The sequence below is a fragment of the Stegostoma tigrinum genome, unplaced genomic scaffold (assembly GCF_030684315.1).
Source record: "Stegostoma tigrinum isolate sSteTig4 unplaced genomic scaffold, sSteTig4.hap1 scaffold_49, whole genome shotgun sequence".
NCBI classification, from domain to species: Eukaryota; Metazoa; Chordata; class Chondrichthyes; order Orectolobiformes; family Stegostomatidae; genus Stegostoma; species Stegostoma tigrinum.
The window spans coordinates 2,840,241-2,861,058 of record NW_026728419.1 but is presented as its reverse complement, the minus strand read 5'-3'; the positions used below and the strand labels follow the sequence as shown (position 1 = coordinate 2,861,058).

The following is a 20,818-nucleotide window of genomic DNA, read 5'->3' as shown; positions in this document are numbered from 1 at the left end:
GGGGTCAATCCCGTGTGCTTGGCTGCATCCCAGAACTTGCATTCCTGAAAATTTTGGCTTGCTCCACGTCAACACCAGGCCTCTGCATTTGGGGGAAGTCCTGTCAAATGGTGTTGAGGAGTCAATCCGTCATTTTTGCTTTTCATTTTGTTTCATTTGGGATTGCAAATGTGACACGAGCCAAGTAGTGACAACTCAATGACTGCATCTTCTTGTAGGCAAAGAATCACTGCCTTGGTGTTTTACAACCTGGAAAGAAAGGTTAATTTCTGCGACGCACAGAACTCTCGTTCATTGTGTAAATGTTGCATCATTGGTGGAAAGGTCAAACGAGTGACATCTCGAATTGTTACTCATATTACAGTTGTCCATGCGAGTTACTTATCCCTGGTCTACCCATCCTGTGCGTGTGTGGTTGTACCTCCCGTGTGGCTGGATGGTGTGTCTGCGCACGCGTGTTGCGTGGGGCGAGATGCTGTGGGGAGTTGGGGCAGTGTGGAAGTGTGAATGAGACCAGTGCTGATGGAGTGAGAGTGTCGGACAGAGTGGGATAGGAATATGCAGTGCCAGGAGCCGGCAGCTGTTGGGTGGAATAGGAGATGAAGGAAGGTGCTGGCGGCGATTGGGAAGGATAAGGCAGCGGCTGAATAGACAGCGGAGTAGCCTTGGAAATCGGTGCTGCCAGGCAAAGAGAGATATTTTGTTTTTTTATTAAATGAAAGCGCTGGATCATGATTAAGTCAAGCCGGTGGATTATTTCTCTCCTGTACCAGCCGGCCCCTTTCTCCTTCAGACTTTGTCTCCTTCCCTCTTTCAGCAGCTTCCCTCTCCCCGCCATCTCCCAATGATTTCCCCGTCACCTGTACAAATGCAAGTTCCTGATGTGTGTACCTCATGGTATGTTCGACTGCAGCGCCTGGCGGTGCGCTTCATTCAGTGGAGTCTGGTGCTGGAGCTGCTGGATAAGCCCAATGTGGTCCTGCCAAGCTATCAAGCCCGGACTCTGGAGGGAAAAAAAAACTCCTGGGTATGTGTCAGAGAAGGAGGGCGGGCTGGTATGGGATGTACAATGACGCCGACAGCATCGGTTCAATTCTCAAACCAACTGAGGTTACCAAGGCACCAGCTTCTCAATACATGCAGAAGGCAAAGTTTCCTCACCCTTCTGCTGGAGTCGATAATTGTTTTTAACTTGCTATATTTGCATTCTAGTTGCAAAATTGGAGGAACTTACCCATTCAGAGGGATTTACTGCGTTTTGTTTTCATTCTTCCACAGCCAAAGTAGGGTGGTGGGTAGGTGTGAGGGATGGAACTAAAGCAGGACAGCTGAATAAACTGGTGCATTAGTTACCGTTGGATGCAGCTGTCACTCTGAAGTAGTGTCGGTCAGACATTTGATCAACACATGTCAAGACTCATCCTTCCTTGAAGTGTCAATCATCACCCATGGAGGTTGAGTGGGGGCTGGAGAGCTGGGAACAACTGAGAAAAATTGATTGCTGGATGTAACATGTGATCTGATTTCTAGAATCTTGTGTGATTTTCTCTTTCTGTTAGCATTCATTTCCAGAACTCGTTTTCAAGATCAGTTTGAAAGTAGATGAGAATTGAATAAATGTTGCTTTCATGGTAATGCAATATTTGTTTCAAGGTTAAAATTGTGTCTGAGATTATGAGAACTGCAGCTCCTGGAGAACTCGACATAAAAAAAAGTGTGGAGCTGGATGAGCACAGCAGACCAAGCAGCATCTTAGGAGCACAAAAGCTGACGTTTCAGGCCAAGACTCTTCATCAGAAAAGGGGGAGGGTGAGAGGGTTCTGAAATAAATAGGGAGAGAGGGGGGAGGCGGATCGAAGATGGATAGAGTAGAATATATGCGGAGAGGAGACAGACAAGTTAAAGAGGCAGGGATGGAACCAGTAAAGGTGAGTGTAGGTGGGGAGGTCGGGAGGGGATAGGTCAGTACAGGGAGGATGGATAGGTCAAAGGGGCTGGATGAGTTTAGGAGGAAGGAAATGGGGGTGCGGCTTGAGGTGGGAAGAGGAGATAGGTGAGAAGAAGGACAGGTGAGGGAGGCAGGGACGAGCTGGGTTGGTTTTGGGATACAGTAGGGGGAGGGGAGATTTTGAAGCTTGTGCAATCCACATTGATACCATTGGGATGGAGGGTCCCCAAGCGGAATATGAGTTGCTGTTCCTGCAACCTTTGGGTGGCGTTGTGATGGCACTTACTTCTACTGGCTCCATCCCCACCTTTTTGCGTTTTCTGTCTCCTCCCCACCTATCTTCTCCCCCATCTTGGATCCGCCTACACCCTCTCTCTATTTATTTCAGAACCCTCTCTTTCTCCCCCTTTTCTGATGAATGGTCTAGCCCCGAAACATCAGCTTCTGTGCTCCAAAGATGCTGCTAGGCCTGCTGTGTTCATCCAGCTCCACACTTCATTATCTCTGTATCGATCTTGCCAGCGTACTGCCGATATCATGTGATTTCACCTTTTGTACCAGTCTGCCACTGGGGGACGTTGTCAAAGGCTTTACTGAAGTGCATGCAGGCAACATAAATCACTTTCCCCTCATTAATCATCATCGTCACCTCCTCAAAAAACTCAATCAAGTTCGTGAGGCACGGCCTCCCCCACACAAGACCATGCTGTCTATCACAAATATGTCAATTTGCTTCTGAATGCATGTAGATCTAGGCCGTGAGAATCTTTTCCAATAATTTCCCTACCACCGGCATCAGATTCACAGACATGTAATTTTCTGGATTATTCTTGCCACACTTCTTTTAAAAATGAGACAACGTTGGCTATTCTCCAGTCCTCTGGGAGCTCAACTGCGGACAAAGAGGATGCTGAGATGCTTCAGCAATTTGTTCTCTAGCTTTCATTATTATTCGGAGACAAATCCCATCAGAACCAAGGGACTTATCTCTGTATGTATAAAAAGTCTTGAGATTCTTCTTAATCCTGTTTACTAACGACCTTTCATGAACACTCTTCTTGACCCTTCTAATTTCTTGTTTAAGTACTTTCCAACTTTATTTACATAGTTCAAGACTTAGACAGGTGCTATCCTCCTAGACCTTAAGTATGCTTCCGTTTTCTATTTGACCAAGGTCATAACACTTTTCGTCATCCATGTTTCTTATAACTTGCATCACCTGTCCTTTATTCTCGTTGGAATGTGCCAGTCTTATCAACTGCAATTTGCAATACACTCACATGTCCGATGTGATTTAATCTCAAACAGCTGCCTCCAAAGATCTCCAGTTCATGCCGAGTAAATTCCTTGAATTTAACACCCATCACCCAAGATCTGCTGTTATCCCTAGCCAGGAGTATCTTAAAACTCACGGTATTAAAGTCACTACTCCTCAATTGTTCTCCGACTGAACTTTCATTCACCTGACTGGGATCATTTTGTGAAACCAGGTTCAGCATAACTACTTCTCTGATATACAGTGCCAAGAAACCCTCCTGGTCCTTACAAATTCTTCCCTATCCAGCCCCTCGGATGAAGTCTCAGTCATTATAGGAGAAGTTAAAATCACCCACCACAACAACCCTGCCGTTTTAACACCTTTCCATAATAGTCTACATAGTCTCTCCTCTATTGTTGGGAGGCCTGCAGTATAACACCAGCATTGTGATTTCACCTTTCCTACTCCTGAGCTCTACACATATTGTCTTGCTGCATGAGTCTTCTGATGTATCCTCCTCAGCACAGCTGTGATATCCTCCCTTAGCCGTAATGCTGCACCCCCACCCCTTTTAAGTTTCCTCTACCACACCTAACCATCTAAATCCTCGGAGATTCAGCTGAATGTTCTGTCTCTCTTTCAGCCAAGTTTCCATAATTGCAATAATTCATTGTTTGAAGTACTAACCAAAGCTCTAAATTCATCTACTTTGTCTATCACAGCTCGTACATTTCAGGCCACCTCACCTTCCTGTTTCAGTGGCAATTCCCTGCCTGTTCTTCTCAATCACAAGCCACTTCTTTTTTCAATCCAAAAGTTAAATATGAACATCAATGAAAAGTATTTTGAAAAGTGTCTGAAATATGGAGCATATTCCAATGCAGAGTTAAATAATACATAGTAAAGTCTGCGATTGAGATCATGACAAAATGTTTTGTTTAAAATGTTATTTTGTTTTAAGTCAATTAAAATATTCAAATCGTCATCAAAGCCGAGCTTCTGCTAATTGTTAGTTATTATATTGTATCTGTGTAAAATTACATGAATGGCCATGTAATTCTTCCAACATTGCTTTTGTAGGAACGAAACAGAATCAAATGACATAACGTACGCATCGTTGTCCATCAAGCCATCACTTCGATCCATGAGAGCAGACAGTTCAAACGTATCTTAGGCAGAGCTCGTCAGGGTCCAAACTCTATGAAGGCGGTCAGCCAGGGAGATATGGTCCTGAAGGGCTGGGTAAGAATGAAGGAGCAGCAAGTGATGGGGATTTTGCTGAAGTACTGGCCTAAACAAAACTAGAACAGCTGACTTGGTTAATATTTGAAAAGACCTAGAACTACACCCTGTCATATTTGAAAATATGATTCCCTTCTATATATATGTTGAGCCTATCAACAGTATCAGTTAATAGGTCAGCTACGAGTGATTGAAAACCAATTGCAAACAAATTAGTCGAGATAAGTTGTGAACTTGCCCTTCAGATATCTGACTGTAATTTCCACCTGGCATGACAAGGATAAGTAAATGCAATGGTTGCTAGTTCATGATGGATTTTCCTACTTTCGAGAGGCAAAAAAATGAACAAACAAGTTGAGTGGATATCTCATCCCATTCTTTAACTCGACTCTAAATTTACTCTGGGTCCCAGCATAAATAAACGGATTGGTGCAAGAACTCAAAAACTGAAGCATAAATGCTACTTCATTGAGAATATACGTGGAAACACTGGAATTGGACCCTGAAGTATAAGTAGCGTTTGTAATTCTGACATAGAGTATTGTTATAAAAAATAATGCATATAACAGTATGAAACTTCCAGAGATGGCAAAAAGCAAAATAATGGACTTCCGTCGCTTCACCAACTCTGGGTCACTTTGATTCTCTCCACTGTTCTGGGCCCAGAGTCTCCTGCGGGTTCCATTGGCTGCTACAATATGTCTCACGGTCAGAGCATTCAGTAGTAAAATTAGAATGAATGGGATACATAGGGTTAAAATGGAACTAATCAAATCATATCCGACCCACACAGGTGATGTATAAAATATTACCTTAATACCACAGTACCAAGGCATGTCATTAATAACAACTGTTGGTTCATAAACAAAATATCTGGCGATATTTTTAAAGAAGGCCAGTGTGGACACAGTTCCTACAACCCAAGCTGCTGTCTTCTGAGTGCAATATTTAATTTTCAGTTTCTGGCAACAAATGGCCACAAATCTATCAAAGGTAAACGCTACAGTTAACCAAGCAGAACTATCAATGGCTGCAAAATTAAAGGCATTGCGAAGACTGCACACTGGTGTAATTGACAGAAAACTAGTTGGAAAATAAATTCCAGCTATCCGGTTCAATAGTACAGCCGTGATCATTACGAATAGATCTGCCGTTGCCATGGACACCACGTAATAAATAATACATCCAGAAAGACCACATCGTCTGTGACACAGCGTCAGAATCACAACCAGGTTAGCTGCAATGTAGAGAGAAAGTGTACTGTGAGAACAAGAATGATTTTTTTTTACTCTTAACAAAGCAAAACAAATCAAACATGAAGAATAAATGTGTGAATAATAAAGATTAGGATGCAAACATAAGTTAAAAAAATCTATGTTGAACAAACTCTTTTCTTGTCCTGGAATTAGCATAGCCGTGTGAGTCCAGTCAATCAGATAATATGTAATAAAAATGTACGAAATCCAAATTATAACAAAGTGACATTGCAAATACGACAACATTGACAAAAACATGGATTCCAACCTGAAAATGCCACTTTATCATCGATGTCAACTAGGATCTTCAGTGTCGTACTGAATCATATGAATTAACATGTGATGACAATTCAATAGGAGAAAAGCAATGCCTTTAATTTTGCAGCCATTGATAGCCATTGATCAAACTAACGAATTCCTCCTGCTGGCACTGTGCTGTCTTGGCTTTGTTAATTTTATGCAATGTCAATATTTGAATTAAGAAGCTTTAATTGCTTTTGAGGTTTTCCAATTTTTGTGGAGTTTCACTCAAGCTGGAGAACAAGAAAGATTGAACAGTCCAAGGCTTTGCCAGATACAATCGGCAGAAGAAAATTACAAATGCAGGATTTAACCATTTAGATACATCTACAAAAGTAAATGGGAAAGCGAAGACTCTGAACGAAGAAGTGCTTGTTTGACTGGTTGAAATTGTGGTCAATCTGTCAGTTCTGAGGAAGGTTTACTGGATTTGAAATGGTAACTCTTTTCTTTCCTATAGACGCTATCAGACTTGTGAGTTTCTCGAGCAATTTCTGAGTTTCTCGTGAAAAATATGCTCTGCGAGTTAGAAATTAGCAAACATTCGACCTACATGATTGCTTACACTAGGGAGCAGTTTTTCCTACTGACTGAAGGTGGACTCACGGTGCCATGAAAGCTACAAGTAAATCCAAATTTCTATTAAATGCCAAATAAAGGACTGATTATGTATCTGCCAACATCGTGGTGATAATAATACGCTTTCAGCAAACTCATTCAGTGATTTCAGCCAGAAATTACTCAGTAGTTCAGTCCAATTAATCAAGTAATCCTTTGTCGTACTTAACGTATTTTTGTCAAGTTCAACAGCACAATATATTTCTATACAGTTAGAAAAATGTTTGAAATCATTCACACTAATAATGGCAGTTTTATAACGGAAGTCAATTTAACTGTGATACTGCCCGCGGATTCATTAGATGGAAATGATTAATTGCTCAATAGATTTTTTTTCTGCAATTCTCCCGCAACAATATTATCAAAAACACGAATAGTTTGCATTTCCAAACAGGTAACAGCATAGTTGTTCATCGCAGGATCTGTCAAAGCCAAACAACAGAACAACATTCAACGTGAGACGTTAGCAGTGATTAGGAGCGATAATATTATTAAAACAATAAAATAGTAACTGAAGCAGAAAAGATAAGATATAATAAAAGGAAAATAAAAAGGGAGAGAATACTGAAAGAAATATTGTGGAAAATGGATTACAATGCAATATAATGAACAGAAATTATGGTGATGAAATGACAACTTAATATAATTAAAATAGAAAACGCATGCAGTAAAATACGAAAAACGATAGCATTTGCAGAAAATGCATTATGCCAGTGAAATTAAAAAAAAATCTCATGCACATACAAAAAAGCCTATTGTTAAAATGGATGAATTATTGTAGTAAATGATGCTTCACACAGTTATTTTCAAATGACACCATTTTACCTGGAATCCCGACAGATGCAATGATCGGATAGTAAATGATAAATACGAGACCTGATGGTACTCCATGCATTTCTATCAGAAGCTTTGAATGTAATCTGAATTTCACCGAAAAGTGGTGACTGTTATTGGTTTTGGTGAACTCCAGGGACATAATTATGTGATTTGATCCTTTCTGTTAACTGCATTTAATGAAGCATACAAATGACTGCAGCTGATGTACGGCTATTTTTTATGCGTTGATGAAAACCATGGTTTCAATGACATTTGTTACATTTTAAAATTAAAATAACACCCAATCACTGCAGAAGGAACATAGTTATATTTAGAACATAGAACATAGAACAGTACAGCACAGAACAGGCCCTTCAGCCCACAATGTTGTGCCGACCATTGATCCTCATGTATGCACCCTCAAATTTCTGTGACCATATATATGTCCAGCAGTCTCTTAAATGAGCCCAATGACATTGCTTCCACAACTGCTGCTGGCAACGCATTCCATGCTCTCACAACTCTCTGCGTAAAGAACCTGCCTCTGACTTCCCCTCTATACTTTCCACCAACCAGCTTAAAACTATGACCCCTCGTGCTAGCCATTTCTGCCCTGGGAAATAGTCTCTGGCTATCAACTCTATCTATGCCTCTCATTATCTTGTATACCTCAATTAGGTCCCCTCTCCTCCTCCTTTTCTCCAATGAAAAGAGACCGAGCTCAGTCAACCTCTCTTCATAAGATAAGCCCTCCAGTCCAGGCAGCATCCTGGTAAACCTCCTCTGAACCCTCTCCAAAGCATCCACATCTTTCATATAATTGGGCGCCCAGAACTGGACGCAGTATTCCAAGTGCGGTCTAACCAAAGTTTTATAGAGCTGCAACAAGATCTCACGACTCTTAAACTCAATCCCCCTGTTAATGAAAGCCAAAACACCATAAGCTTTCTTAACAACCCTGTCCACTTGGGTGGCCATTTTAAGGGATCTATGTATCTGCACACCAAGATCCCTCTGTTCCTCCACGCTGCCAAGAATCCTATCCTTAATCCTGTACTCAGCTTTCAAATTCGACCTTCCAAAATGCATCACCTCGCATTTATCCAGGTTGAACTCCATCTGCCACCTCTCAGCCCATCTCTGCATCCTGTCAATGTCCCGCTGCAGCCTACAACAGCCCTCTACACTGTCAACGACACCTCCGAACTTTGTGTCGTCTGCAAACTTGCTGACCAATCCTTCAATTCCCTCGTCCAAGTCATTCATAAAAATTACAAACAGTAGAGGCCCAAGGACAGAGCCCTGTGGAACTCCACTCACCACTGACTTCCAGGCAGAATATTTTCCTTCTACTACCACTCGCTGTCTTCTGTTGGCCAGCCAATTCTGTATCCAAGCAGCTGAGTTCCCCTGTACCCATTCCTCCTGACCTTCTGAATGAGCCTACCGTGGGTAACCTTATCAAATGCCTTACTGAAGTCCATATACACCACATCCACAGCTCGACCCTCATCAACTTTTCTAGTCACATCCTCAAAAAACTCGATAAGGTTTGTAATGCATGACCTACCCCTCACAAAGCCGTGTTGACTGTGTTTTCTGCACAAACCAGCCATTAAATTTTGGATTAGTGTCCGGTCAAAGTATTGCTTACAAGTTATTTAATCCTCATCTGTATTCTCTCCAAGTGTTTACTGCTCACTTGAATCTTAGTTGCCATTCTTTCTGAGACGTTCAACACACTTTAAATGAACGATCTGCATGTTATGGTTGCACAGACCCAGTCAAACATTGTGATATTTGCTCAAGATAAATTCTTCAATATTATAGATTGCGTTTTATTTTCAGAATCATTGTGTCATTTTATTTATTGTGAACAGTGTTAGTTCACTGGTAACGGATTCCGTACAACACATTCAATTTTAACAGTTTCCTACTTAGCACAGGAATATTTCCTGCCTACATGCACTCTTTAGTAGCTGTAAATTCCTTGTATACTTTCTGGAGCAGTAGAGCTTCGTTCATTTTTTTCTACAGTCAAATTATAGCGACTTATTATATTGGACTATATTCCTGAAAACATCATCCCATAGGTTCCAAGCAAGTCTCCTTTGGCGTGACTAAACATAGTGTGATCAAGTATTTTTACAGGATGGTCGAAGAGATCTCTGTTTATTTTGTGAATTCAGTTAAAAAATGCCTGATCCTTTATGACAACACTCCTCTGGTGATTTGAACTTTCAGTCACGTGAAGAAATTTTCTTGAAAACTGCCCTTAAAATAGCAATGACAGAAATTCTTGCACACATGAACCCTAGCAATGTTTTATATTTGTTATTGGTGATGCGGTTGCTTCTTCACGAGTTTGTGCATTTCCAGGCAATGGATTCCCACATCTGTGGGGATGTTGGATTAGCTTAGGGAGGTTCTCAAGATGTCATTCCAGGTTTTCCTCTGCCCATGTGGTGCTGTGATCGCTGAGTATTATATAACTGAGAGCACATCACTTGGGTTGGTGAGTTTTATGTCAGCAAATGGACAATGTAACACACTCATCACAGTCGGTCATATGTGGCCAGTGCCTCAATAGTGGGGACATTTTTTTTGGTCCATGGGTGATAACTCTTCACTTCTTCGATGTGTGTGCTGTAAGTGGCCCAGGCTTTTGTTACATACAAGAGAGTGGGAAACACGGTTGTTATGTAGACAGTAAAATGTGAGGCTGGATGAACACAGCAGGCCAAGAGCATCTCAGATATCATCTTTACTCTCCATCTTCGGTCCGCCTCCCCCTCTCTCCCTATTTATTCCAGTTCCCTCTCCCCATCCCCCTCTCTGATGAAGGGTCTAGGCCTGAAACGTCAGCTTTTGTGCTCCTGAGATGCTGCTTGGCCTGCTGTGTTCATCCAGCCTCACATTTTATTATCTTGAATTCTCCAGCATCTGCAGTTCCCATTATCTCTGTTCTGTAGACAACGAGCTTGGTGCTCGGTTTGAGTCACAAACCTTGAACTCCTGGTTCCTCAGGCGCCTGAAGGCTGCACTGGCACCTTGCAGTCAATATTGCATTTCAGCATTTTAGTACAACCGAAGGAATTCCATCTGCTCCAGGATCGTTTTGCTCAGCTGTGGATGTGTGTTTGGCCTCAGGATAGAATGGAGATGGGCTGATATGGGAACAGGTAGTGTCTTGTGGGTTGATATCAGTGAACTAATACATGCTAAAGGAATATGTAAGATTTTTTAGATCAAAAGACATGCAGGTAATACGAAAATCAATTCGTACAGTTGATTTGGTGAGTTGTGAATGTTAAATTAGAGAAATTATATCACCAACTCCACAAAATGCTGTAAGGACACAAGCACATAAAAGAATTGATCGATTTTCTTTAAATACACAATAATTATACTGGCTAAGGTAAAGAGGTGAAACTGGTGAATTAGAAAATGTATCCCATTAAACTGAGAAAAGGAGAAACTAACCAATGATCCAGCCATTCACAAATTTATGTGTAAGACCCAATGGCAGCTCTTGCAAATGTTAAACAACAGACCTGATAGTACTCTTGCATTCCTAATTTAATCATTGACCAGATCCTGAAATTAACTGGAAAGCATTACTCTTGCCACTCATTGATTGATTGATTGATTGTCACTTGTAGTGAAGAACAGCGCAAAGATTTGTTTATGAGCAGTTAAGGTTGATCATAGTATGCAAGGACGTACAGATCGGAGGTTGTAAGAAGACTTGGAGACATGCAGGTTACAATGCACAGGGCGTGCACTAGGCAAGATCAGTGTCAACAGACTCAGCATTATTTGAGGTTAGAGAGTCCATTCATCAGTCTGATAATTGCCGGGAAGAAGCTGCTCCTGAACCTGCTAGTGTGCATGGTCAGGCTTCTGCATCTTCTATCAGACGGAAGCGATTGTACGCTATCTTTGCCAGGGCGCAATGGTCTTTGATGAAGTTGGCAGCGAGTTATGTAAATGGAATCCTTCGGCATAATGTTGGGTTCTGTGATGATCTGGTCTGTGCACACCACCTCTGTAGTTCCTTACTGTCGCGAGCACAACAGTTGCCATACCACCCTGACAGAATGGTTTCAATGGCGCATCAATGAAAGTTGGTGAGGCCATTATGGACATGCCAAATTTCCTGAACCACCTGAGAAAGAAGAGGTGTTTTTGCACCTACTGGGTCGTCGTATCTACGTGGGAAGTCCAGGGTAGGTTGCAGGTTATCGTCACTTCAAGGAACTTGTCATTCTACAACCTCTCAATCTCAGTTCCGTTGATACAGATAGGACGTGTTGTTCTCGTTTCGTTTTGAAGTCAATGATTAGTTCGTTAGTTTGACAGACATTGATAGAGAGGTTGTTCTCATTGAACCACGTCACCAAGCCCTCTATCTCCCAACTGTATTTTCACTGATCGATGTTCAATATCTGTTCTACTACGCTGGTTTTGATACAGACATTTAATTGGCATTCGTTCAGAATTCGGCAACAGAGTCGTGGGTGTACAGGGTGCACAACCGGGGCTGAGGCCTTATCCTTTGGGGGCACCAGTGTTAAGCCTTATTGTGAAGGAGATACAGGTACCAATCTACACTGATTGTGGTTTGTGAGTCAGAAAGCTGGTGATCCAGCTGCAGAGTTGGAAGCCCAGACCCAAGGTCAGGATTGAGGGACATAATCAGTTGTCTTGACTCTTTTTTCTTTCTTTTATGAATGAAAGATTTTCAAAAAAGCAGAGCTGCTGCATGGTTGATATTTATGTGTTGTTGAAATTGAATTTTTAATCCCCGGAATCTGACAAAACTAAATCGAAGCAGAACGAGTTTACGGAAATATCCAAGTTACCAATGTGCTATAACAAACTTCTAAATCTCCCTGATACTGTGCACCTATGTTTCAATTCACTGTAGATATATTTAGTTAAGTATAGACACTGGCCCTGACTCTAGGATGAAGTTTATCAAGAATTATTTGGGTTCTGGTTTGCCCAGCTCAGTTCCGTTATTTTCAGCATGAAGTGAGACAATTGGAGATGTTATTACACTAAGCCACAGCCAGCGTACCCATATACCATTATCAAATAACAGAAGAAAGGCAATTTTATATAATAGTTGGGAACCTCGAGTTTCACCATTCTATCTGTTGACTTCTGTTTTGTTTATAGGATTTCATGATTTGCGAAGTTGACACATTTGATAAAACATTGGCCTTATTGCAATGGGCTGTGACTCCCACGTCATGTGAAGGATCTTCATCTATTTTTGAACAGGGTTCCCTTCAGGTCAAGACCTGGAAGACTTATGCAGTACCCGATGTTAGCGTCTATGAGTCTCTCATTGTTGTGTATGTGCTGCTGAAAGCACTGTCGACAACAATTTCCATCACTCTGCTGATCATATTAAGTAAGCTGATGGAGTACTGTTATCTATTTTTCCCCTTCAATTATTTATTGTCATGCCCAATTACCCCTTAACAATTAATCCTTCATAATCAGATTTGGGTAATTCATTTTTTACCGTAACAATACAGTCTTATCACGTGGTCTGCATGGTGCAAGGACAGTTTGCAACAATGTTCCATCTGGAGCTGCTGGTCTGCAAAATAAAGTCACTCCACGGTGTGGATTTTTCAGTGAGTCAGCCTGAGAAAGGTTTTGTTGAATACACTGATGCGCTTGTAACATGTAAAAGAATCCTCAAAGGATGGTTATGTGGAAGAACCGGTGGGTGGAAGGCATGAATGAATAGCTACGTATGGCAGGGCGCATTTACACAACAGTACTGTTTTCATGTCCTCATTTAGTTAATGAATATTAATAGATTCTCCTTCGCAAGGATTCTGTTTATTCAACACAATAGTTAGCTTCTCTACTCACATATGGCTATTTCGGCAAGGCGTTTCATTCCAAGAGTTGCCATGGGACCATCATTCACTGCTAGAAACTTGTTAGCCTTTTGAGAAAATTCTAGTTAAACTTTGATGATACCTGGACAGTCAAAAAATTAATAGCTGCACGCAAGAATGATAACTGTCGTGGCATAAATGACAGCTCATCTGTGTGAAGCATGAAACTTTGTGGCCACCAAGATAGACGAGTGTGAGTGTGTTAACAACTGAAATCGTTTCAAGAGACAGCTAGCATACATGAATGATGAGGAATCCATCAGACCTCTACATTCATTAACAGAATCAGAAATGGGAAAAAAAAACCTGCCCTTGATAAAAAGGATTCACATTCCACGAGCTAATATAATTAATAAAATAAATTGTTATTGTTTATTTCACCGCTAATGATTCAAACATTAGACTATCCAAGGAGCCTTCATGTCTGATGAGGGAATGCAAGAAGCCTGAGTCAGCAAAATGCAATAAAACTAATATCAAATCTGATCTACTGATGCACAAGACTGACTTATGCAGTTATCGAAATTACCTTGTAGAAGGAATAAAGCAAGAACAAATCACTTAGCTCCTCGAGCCCGCTTCATTCCTCTAGACCATGCCTAATCATTTACCACAGCTCTACCTTTCCGTAGCATTTCTTAATTCATTGAAGTTAAGAGTAACTCGGAGTCTATCAGGCTATTGCTTGAACTTTCCGCCCGCTTCAACATTTAACTTAAGTAATCTCTCTTGAACATTCTTTGCATCCTCCTTCTAAATCACTCCCACATCAACTTTTGTATTGTTTTTTGCATAGCTGAAAAGGTTATTACTAGAATCTCAAAATAACGCAATTACACGTATAACTTGATACGTTAGATGAAGACTTGAAATGATTTGTACTTGGATGGAGGGCTACATGAGACAAAGAGGAGAAAAAGACATTCTACAAAATAAAGTGTAACACATTTTGCTTTATTCTATTGCTCAAATGTAAACATTTTAACAAACAGTCTGAGTGGATACTTCACACCATTCTTTAATTCAACTCGCAAATTCGCTTGGGTTCCGGCATTAAAGAATATAAGACCTCTGTAACTGCAGCATATCACCGCTTTCCAGGAGATTGAATGGTGAATTACTGAAACCAGAAACTCAGGAATACGTGACATTCGCAAGTTGGACGTAGTGAATTATTACAAAATATATAATAGATGCAACAAAACCAGTTTATTTTATATTTTCTGGAGAGTAATATATGCTTCTAAGTATCCGTCAACTGGAATACTAACAATCATTTTTTCATAACACATTACGTAGTTTCTATTTGAGGGAGAGAGAGCAATGATCGTTAGTATTTGGTCGAGATGCGCTTGCAACAGCATGATAGATTTTCGATGCTCCTCCATGAATTTTAAAGCTTGAAGCAGTCTTCAAGACTTGAAATGTCTCCTATGTTGCCAACAATTAGTGACTGTGTTTAGCACAATCATCTGGATCAAGAAAATAAGAATTGTTCATGACTTTTTATAAAGTAGCAAATCCAAAAAAAACGGTCCAAAGACAATGAAATGCACATCGAAATACACACGGCATCGAAGCCATCAAGTTAAAGATGACTTCAATATCCATCCGTGCTGAAATCCTTGCAGCATGATATACTCATTTTTCTCTCTAACACCATTCACTTTAACAAAAACTGAAATGTGTCACATATCGGCCATGTTCTTCCAGATTGCAAGCTGTATTGTCCCGCACTTCGCTCCATATGCTGTTTTTTTTTGCAACCAACGTGATTCTAATGCTCTACCAAAACGGCTTTATGACTCCTCCTTTGTTATGACATGAAAGCTTGTAGGCTTTCAGAGTTCAGTTGCATGATTAAAAGGCCTGAAATATCAGAGCCTTATCGATATCGAACCTTCATCTCTACAGATGTGGCACTGGTCCTGCCCATGCCAGCAAGATTGTTTTCTGTCAGCATTCCCAGCGTCCTACTTCTTTTTAATCCTGCCAATATTTTACTGCAACATCGAAATATTTTGATCAAAGAAACAGATTTTTTTAAATTCAAATTAAATTTGTGCCCCAATTCTCATCTCAACTGTTGCACTTATAATTCTGTCAGTGTTGTTTCCAGTTGTCACACAGAACTTGGAAATCTGTTAACCTTGTTTCCAATTTCACAATGTGCACCTCCGAACTTGACTTCCATTCGTTGAATTTTTTTTTTGTTTATTTGTGGGACAGGCTATCAGTGAATATGCAGTAGACAGTCATTTACTGCAATGACGACATTAACTGTCTTGAACCCTGCTTGCAGACTTTTTATTAATGTTTTCACTTTCTACAACTTCGTATCAACAGTTCTAATATTGTCACTTGTTTAAATAAATCTTCTGAATTTTTTTAAAATTTATGTTCGTCGGGAATTTCCACTCATACCACATTGAGTGAATGATTGCTGCCATTCTGGAATACAGCGTCTTCATGTACAGCCTTCAGCCAAAATGGAGTTCAAACAATCAGAGGAGCTTGAGATCTACTTATCAACAATGAAAACAAAGAAAGTGAAATTCGCAAACTCAATACACATGGATTTCTCACCACATTTTGTCACAAAAAGCTGACATTCGTGCGTAATAGTTGAAGACAACGCAATGTTCCAGTATTTTGCAATGAATAAAGTAACTATCGTACTGAAAACATGATATTTTAGGGACAGAAATGTTTGAAATATTGAGCAGTTCAGGATGCATTGTTGGACAGAGAAGCAGACTTGGAGTTTTAGGTACATTAACTTCCGTTGGATCACCCAGATGTCTAGTCACTTTTCCTTAAAATGACGACTATTGTGCTTGCAACTCAATAGTTTAATGAGACATAGCTTCTTATATTATCCTGAGCTCAGTAGTAAGCAAACCGGCAGCAAATTACACCACCAAACAGAATTAGGCTCTAACCAGTTTTAAGGAAAATTCAATTTTCCTACTTAGCGTTGGCGCCATGTTTTTTTTTTAAATCCGTTCAAGCAATTCTCTTTTGAAAGTATTGCTGAATCAGAATGCATTGCATTTCCTGTATCGGCATCTCTCAAGCTTCACAATTATCTTCAGAAAAAAATAATCTCGTTCAATCATTGTTTTCCTTTTGCAAATAATCTGTGCAGAATCTTTTGTGACAAATATTCATTCCAGAGATTTCCTTTTTGTCTTTTGCAGCGTGTGGGCGTTGTTTACTCAGTCAGTATTTGTTCACTCCACATTCCCTAGTCAATGTAGGGGTCAGCTGCCTTCTTGAATTGAATTGAATCACATTGTCACCTGTCTTCAATATAAAAGTGAGTAATTTAGCCATGCAAAAGCGCCATTCTTTTTAACTTAAAATGAATTTTAAAAAATGAAAGATAACTTGGAGAGAGTCCAAGGTTTCCTCCCTTCACTGCTACTGTCCCACTCCAGGCTATACCAGCCCACGCCATGCTACCACTACAGTCCGGCTCCGGGTTTCACCAGACTGCTCCATGCCCAATCCCCCATCCCGATTCCTGGCGAGGCTGACACATGCCCACGCCATGCCATGCCATGCCGTCACCTGGACACCGATCAGGGCTTCTCCAGGACACTCCACATGGAATCAAGAATCCCATTCCAGGCTTCAGATGGGTGACTCTTATCATGTTGCGTCTCAAGAGGTCATCAACACTCCGAAGCCCACTGAAGCTGTCGTCATATTGAAGAGCTGCTTTATAAGGTTACGTTTTATCGAAAATTAAATAAAACTGAAAGAAAAAGGGGAAATATTGCTGCAGCCCACAGCGTGTAGGTACAGTCTGATTGAATTAGGCTTATTGTCACGTGCACCTGAATGATTGCAGTGAAAAGTTTAGAAGGTCGGCACTTATGGCACTATTTAAGGTATGAGGTAACGAGGCATCGATACTTAAGTGTTTTGTGCAAAATTGAAAGAAGAATAATCGAAAGTAGAGCAGTAGAAATAACAAAAAAGAACAGTACTTGGATTACAGTTGTTTAGACACCAGTCTGTGTCAGATCTTGACCTCCTGTACTCAAGAGCCTCGCCTCCCCGCGACAGCCTCGAGTTAACAACGACCTCGCCTCCATGTGGGATCCTTTGGCCCAGGACCTGTCTTTGACACTCGCCTCTCTGTGCCTGTTCTCCAGTCTGGGACTCGTTTTGTAGGGGAGGTGAATGTATTTGGCGCAGTGGAAGTACTGGTATAGTGACGTGGTTAAAGACAAGGTGGTTTGTGGATTGGAATGGTAATATAGGTGAGATTGATTCCATTGATTTGCAGCTCTTGACTATACACGTGATTGCCTTAATCCCTTTAGAGCTTATTGGGGAAGAATATGTGGGGAGCTGCAATGCATCATATACTTTATAATGGTGATCAAGGAGACCTGAGCCCCTTGGCATGATCAGAGAATGATCTTCTTTAAACCACATCTCCCATGCTCGTCAGGAGAGCAGGGATTCGGTACTCTTGCCTCTTGCCTCTTCATGGGCAGTTACCAAGGGAATCCTTATTGGTTTAATTTCCTCTGCTTCATAATATATTTAAGTTCAGCTAGTTGTCGTGTCTGACCTAAGGTTGTAGGCAGAAAATGGTAGCAAGGCCGCAGTATCATACACGTTTCCTCTCACAGGTTGGAACCGTCCAATCGCACCACTGTTGCCACCAAGATTCTAGAAAGCCAGCCAACTATACATTGCACACCACGTTAATGAGTTGAACTCTCACAACATGTTGTAACGTTTCACTATTAGGAGTCTAGTTGTGGGGAGCAGCAACTCGCCAAGGTAACCACATCTGAGCACTAAGAGGTGCCAATTAACAGGCAGAAGCCAACACCTCTTAGTTTGACAGAGGGCACCAAATGGTCCATGTTGTATGTAGAGAACTGCCAGGTTGCAAGGCACCTTATAGGCGCCTTGTAAGGTGTGCTATATCATATACAGTCCATAGTGAGAGGGTGGGAACTGGAGGCTGGATTTTGCCAAAATCGTGTGCAATACTTAAGCCGCAAATCAAGCTAGGAACAAAATTCTCAGCCCCAAACCCCACTCGTGGTTTCTGTTTACTTAAGATCTCTAAGGCTTATCCATTTATGATGGAGATAAGGAATTTCATCTGTCCCAGAACGGTGAATCTGCATTGTGCATGACTGCAGAGGTCTGTCGAGGCTGGGTGGTTAATTATAGCCATCAGAACGAGGAACAGGGTGAGGCTGTTCAGCCCCTCGAGCCTGTTCGACCATTGAATATGATCATGGTTGATCGGATATTCCTCACATCTACTTTGCTGCCCTTTCCCTTTAACGTTTATTCCCAAACTGATCAAGAATCTGTCCATCCCAGCCTTAATATTAAACAAGGATACTTATTTCACAGGTCTCTGTGGCAAAGTGTTCTAAAGACTCACAACTCTCTGAGAGAAGGAATTTCCTGTGAACTCAGCCTTAACTTGGGATCCCTTTAATCGGAAACTCTGCCTCTGGTCGTAGACTCTTCCATGAAGGGAAACACCCTCATAACATTTGCCCTGTCAAGCCTCTTAAGAATCTTTAATGCTTCAATGAGATCACCATTCAAGCCTGATATAGACACGTATTTTAGAACATCCAAATCTGAAACAAAATACAGGACACTGTCAAAACTAGGCAGGGCTGGCAGCATCTGTGCAGAGAAAAATAGATTAATGTATCAAGACTAGTACAACTTCTTCAAAACTGATTAATAAGGTAATTAAAGATTCTCGGGAAAGGGTATGGAAATGGAATTGACATTATCAAGTCAGCTGTATTCTCATTGGATGGCAGTGGAATTGATAGACAGAATGGCCTCCTTCTGTTCCCACATTTCACTTTGTGTCCCTGTCTCTCGAGCACTAACTGCTTCTGCACAATCCAGAAAGAGCTCAGCACTGTGCCTGCAAACTGGTGTCCATCGCCCACATTGTACTCACCCTGGCAACAGCAGTATGGGCATTGTGACTGTCGCCATAATTGGGTATTTAGAGTGATGGAATTGACATAAACCCGACGGAAATTCTTATTTTACAGACTTTATCCGTGACTGTAAACACTTCATTATGGTATATCAGGCAGAGAATGCAAATCTCTCATTTTACACTTGTACATCTATCAGTATAAAAAAAAACTTGGGAGTCCTAAACTGCGGGATCTGTCACCATGGAAACATCACCAAAGACTCTGAGACAGTGCATTAAGATTCTGCTTTCTGTGAAGATGTGTATATAAATCCTAAAGATGCTATATTTTCTGTTAGTTCACATTCAAATTATGTCCAAAACTATCTTTGGAGATGTAAGTGACAGGTTAGATTTAAAGCAAAAGCCGTGCAGTGTTTTACTGTAACTGGAAAAGCAAGGAACGGCAATACAACTATAAATGGTTGATCATTGAAGAGAAAATGTTATGCAGCTAGTTGAGTTTTTCTTTGAGATAGATGAGGACACGCCGGATGTGAGAGAGTGGGATGACACAGAAAAGTACACATCTTCGTGGACCGCTCTATATGATTGTTAAATTAAATTGACAGTCGGGGTAAATTAAGTTAAACAGATCCTTTCAATACCTCAGGAAAACAGAAGGTGTTTCTGAAATGTACTTCCTACTGTAATTTAACGATAGATGAAAGATGGACAGCGAGAGGGGGGAACAGAGAGGGGGCGGGACAGCGAGAGAAAGGGGGTACACAGAGGAGGGGACAGTGAGACTGAGTGAGATGGACAGTGAGAGAAAGAGGGTCAGAGAAATAGCGAGAAAAACAGAGTGGGCAGTGAGAGACATACGCATACTGCGGGGGGTGGGGCAGTGTGTGGGAGAGAGAAAGGGATAATAAGTGTGAGAGAGAGGCAGCGAGAGTCAGGGGGAGGGCCAGTTCGGGAGAGAGAGTGAGGGGAGACAGAGACAGAGAGAGAGGTACATGGGCAGACAGAGTGAGAATAGGGTACAGAGAGAGGGGGACAGAGAGGGGAACTGAGAGTGAGAGAGAGGGGGAGAAGGAAACATAGGATTTGAGATGGAGAGGGGACAGATAGAGAGGCGACGGAGCCTGGGGGACGGGGTGGGGGCGGTAGGGGTTGGTGGAGGAACGCAGAAAGAGGGTGTTCAGAGAGAGAGGGGAGACTTGGAGTGGGGGAAGAGAGAAAGGCAAAGAGCGAGAGAATATATATGTATATATATAGAGAGAGATGGGGGGCAGAGAGAGACAGAGAGAGCGAGTGAGAGAGAGAGAGTCTACTGTGAACCCACATTCTCCCAGCAATGGAAAACATGGGGAGAGGGAGGGAGGTTAGAGAAAGGGAGATTTGGAGGTGGAAAATGTGCAAGAGGGAGAGACAGTGAAGAATAATGATGGGGGGAACTGTGATAGAGACAGAGAGAGAAAAGGAGAATAGACAGTATGGCGGGAACATCGTGAAGTCGGA

General features: G+C 41.4%; 1 protein-coding gene across 1 annotated transcript; it reads right to left on the bottom strand.

The window, feature by feature from the left end:
* Positions 1–892: 892 nt before the first annotated feature.
* LOC132208598 (probable G-protein coupled receptor 139) lies at positions 893–7,526 on the bottom strand. The gene is made up of 3 exons (XM_059644070.1): positions 7,448–7,526; positions 5,072–5,685; positions 893–1,003 (listed from the first exon to the last, which is right to left on the bottom strand). Exons 1-3 carry the CDS (start codon positions 7,515–7,517, stop codon positions 893–895), a joined length of 795 nt encoding a protein of 264 aa, XP_059500053.1. The 5' UTR covers positions 7,518–7,526.
* Between the last annotated feature and the right edge of the window lie 13,292 nt (positions 7,527–20,818).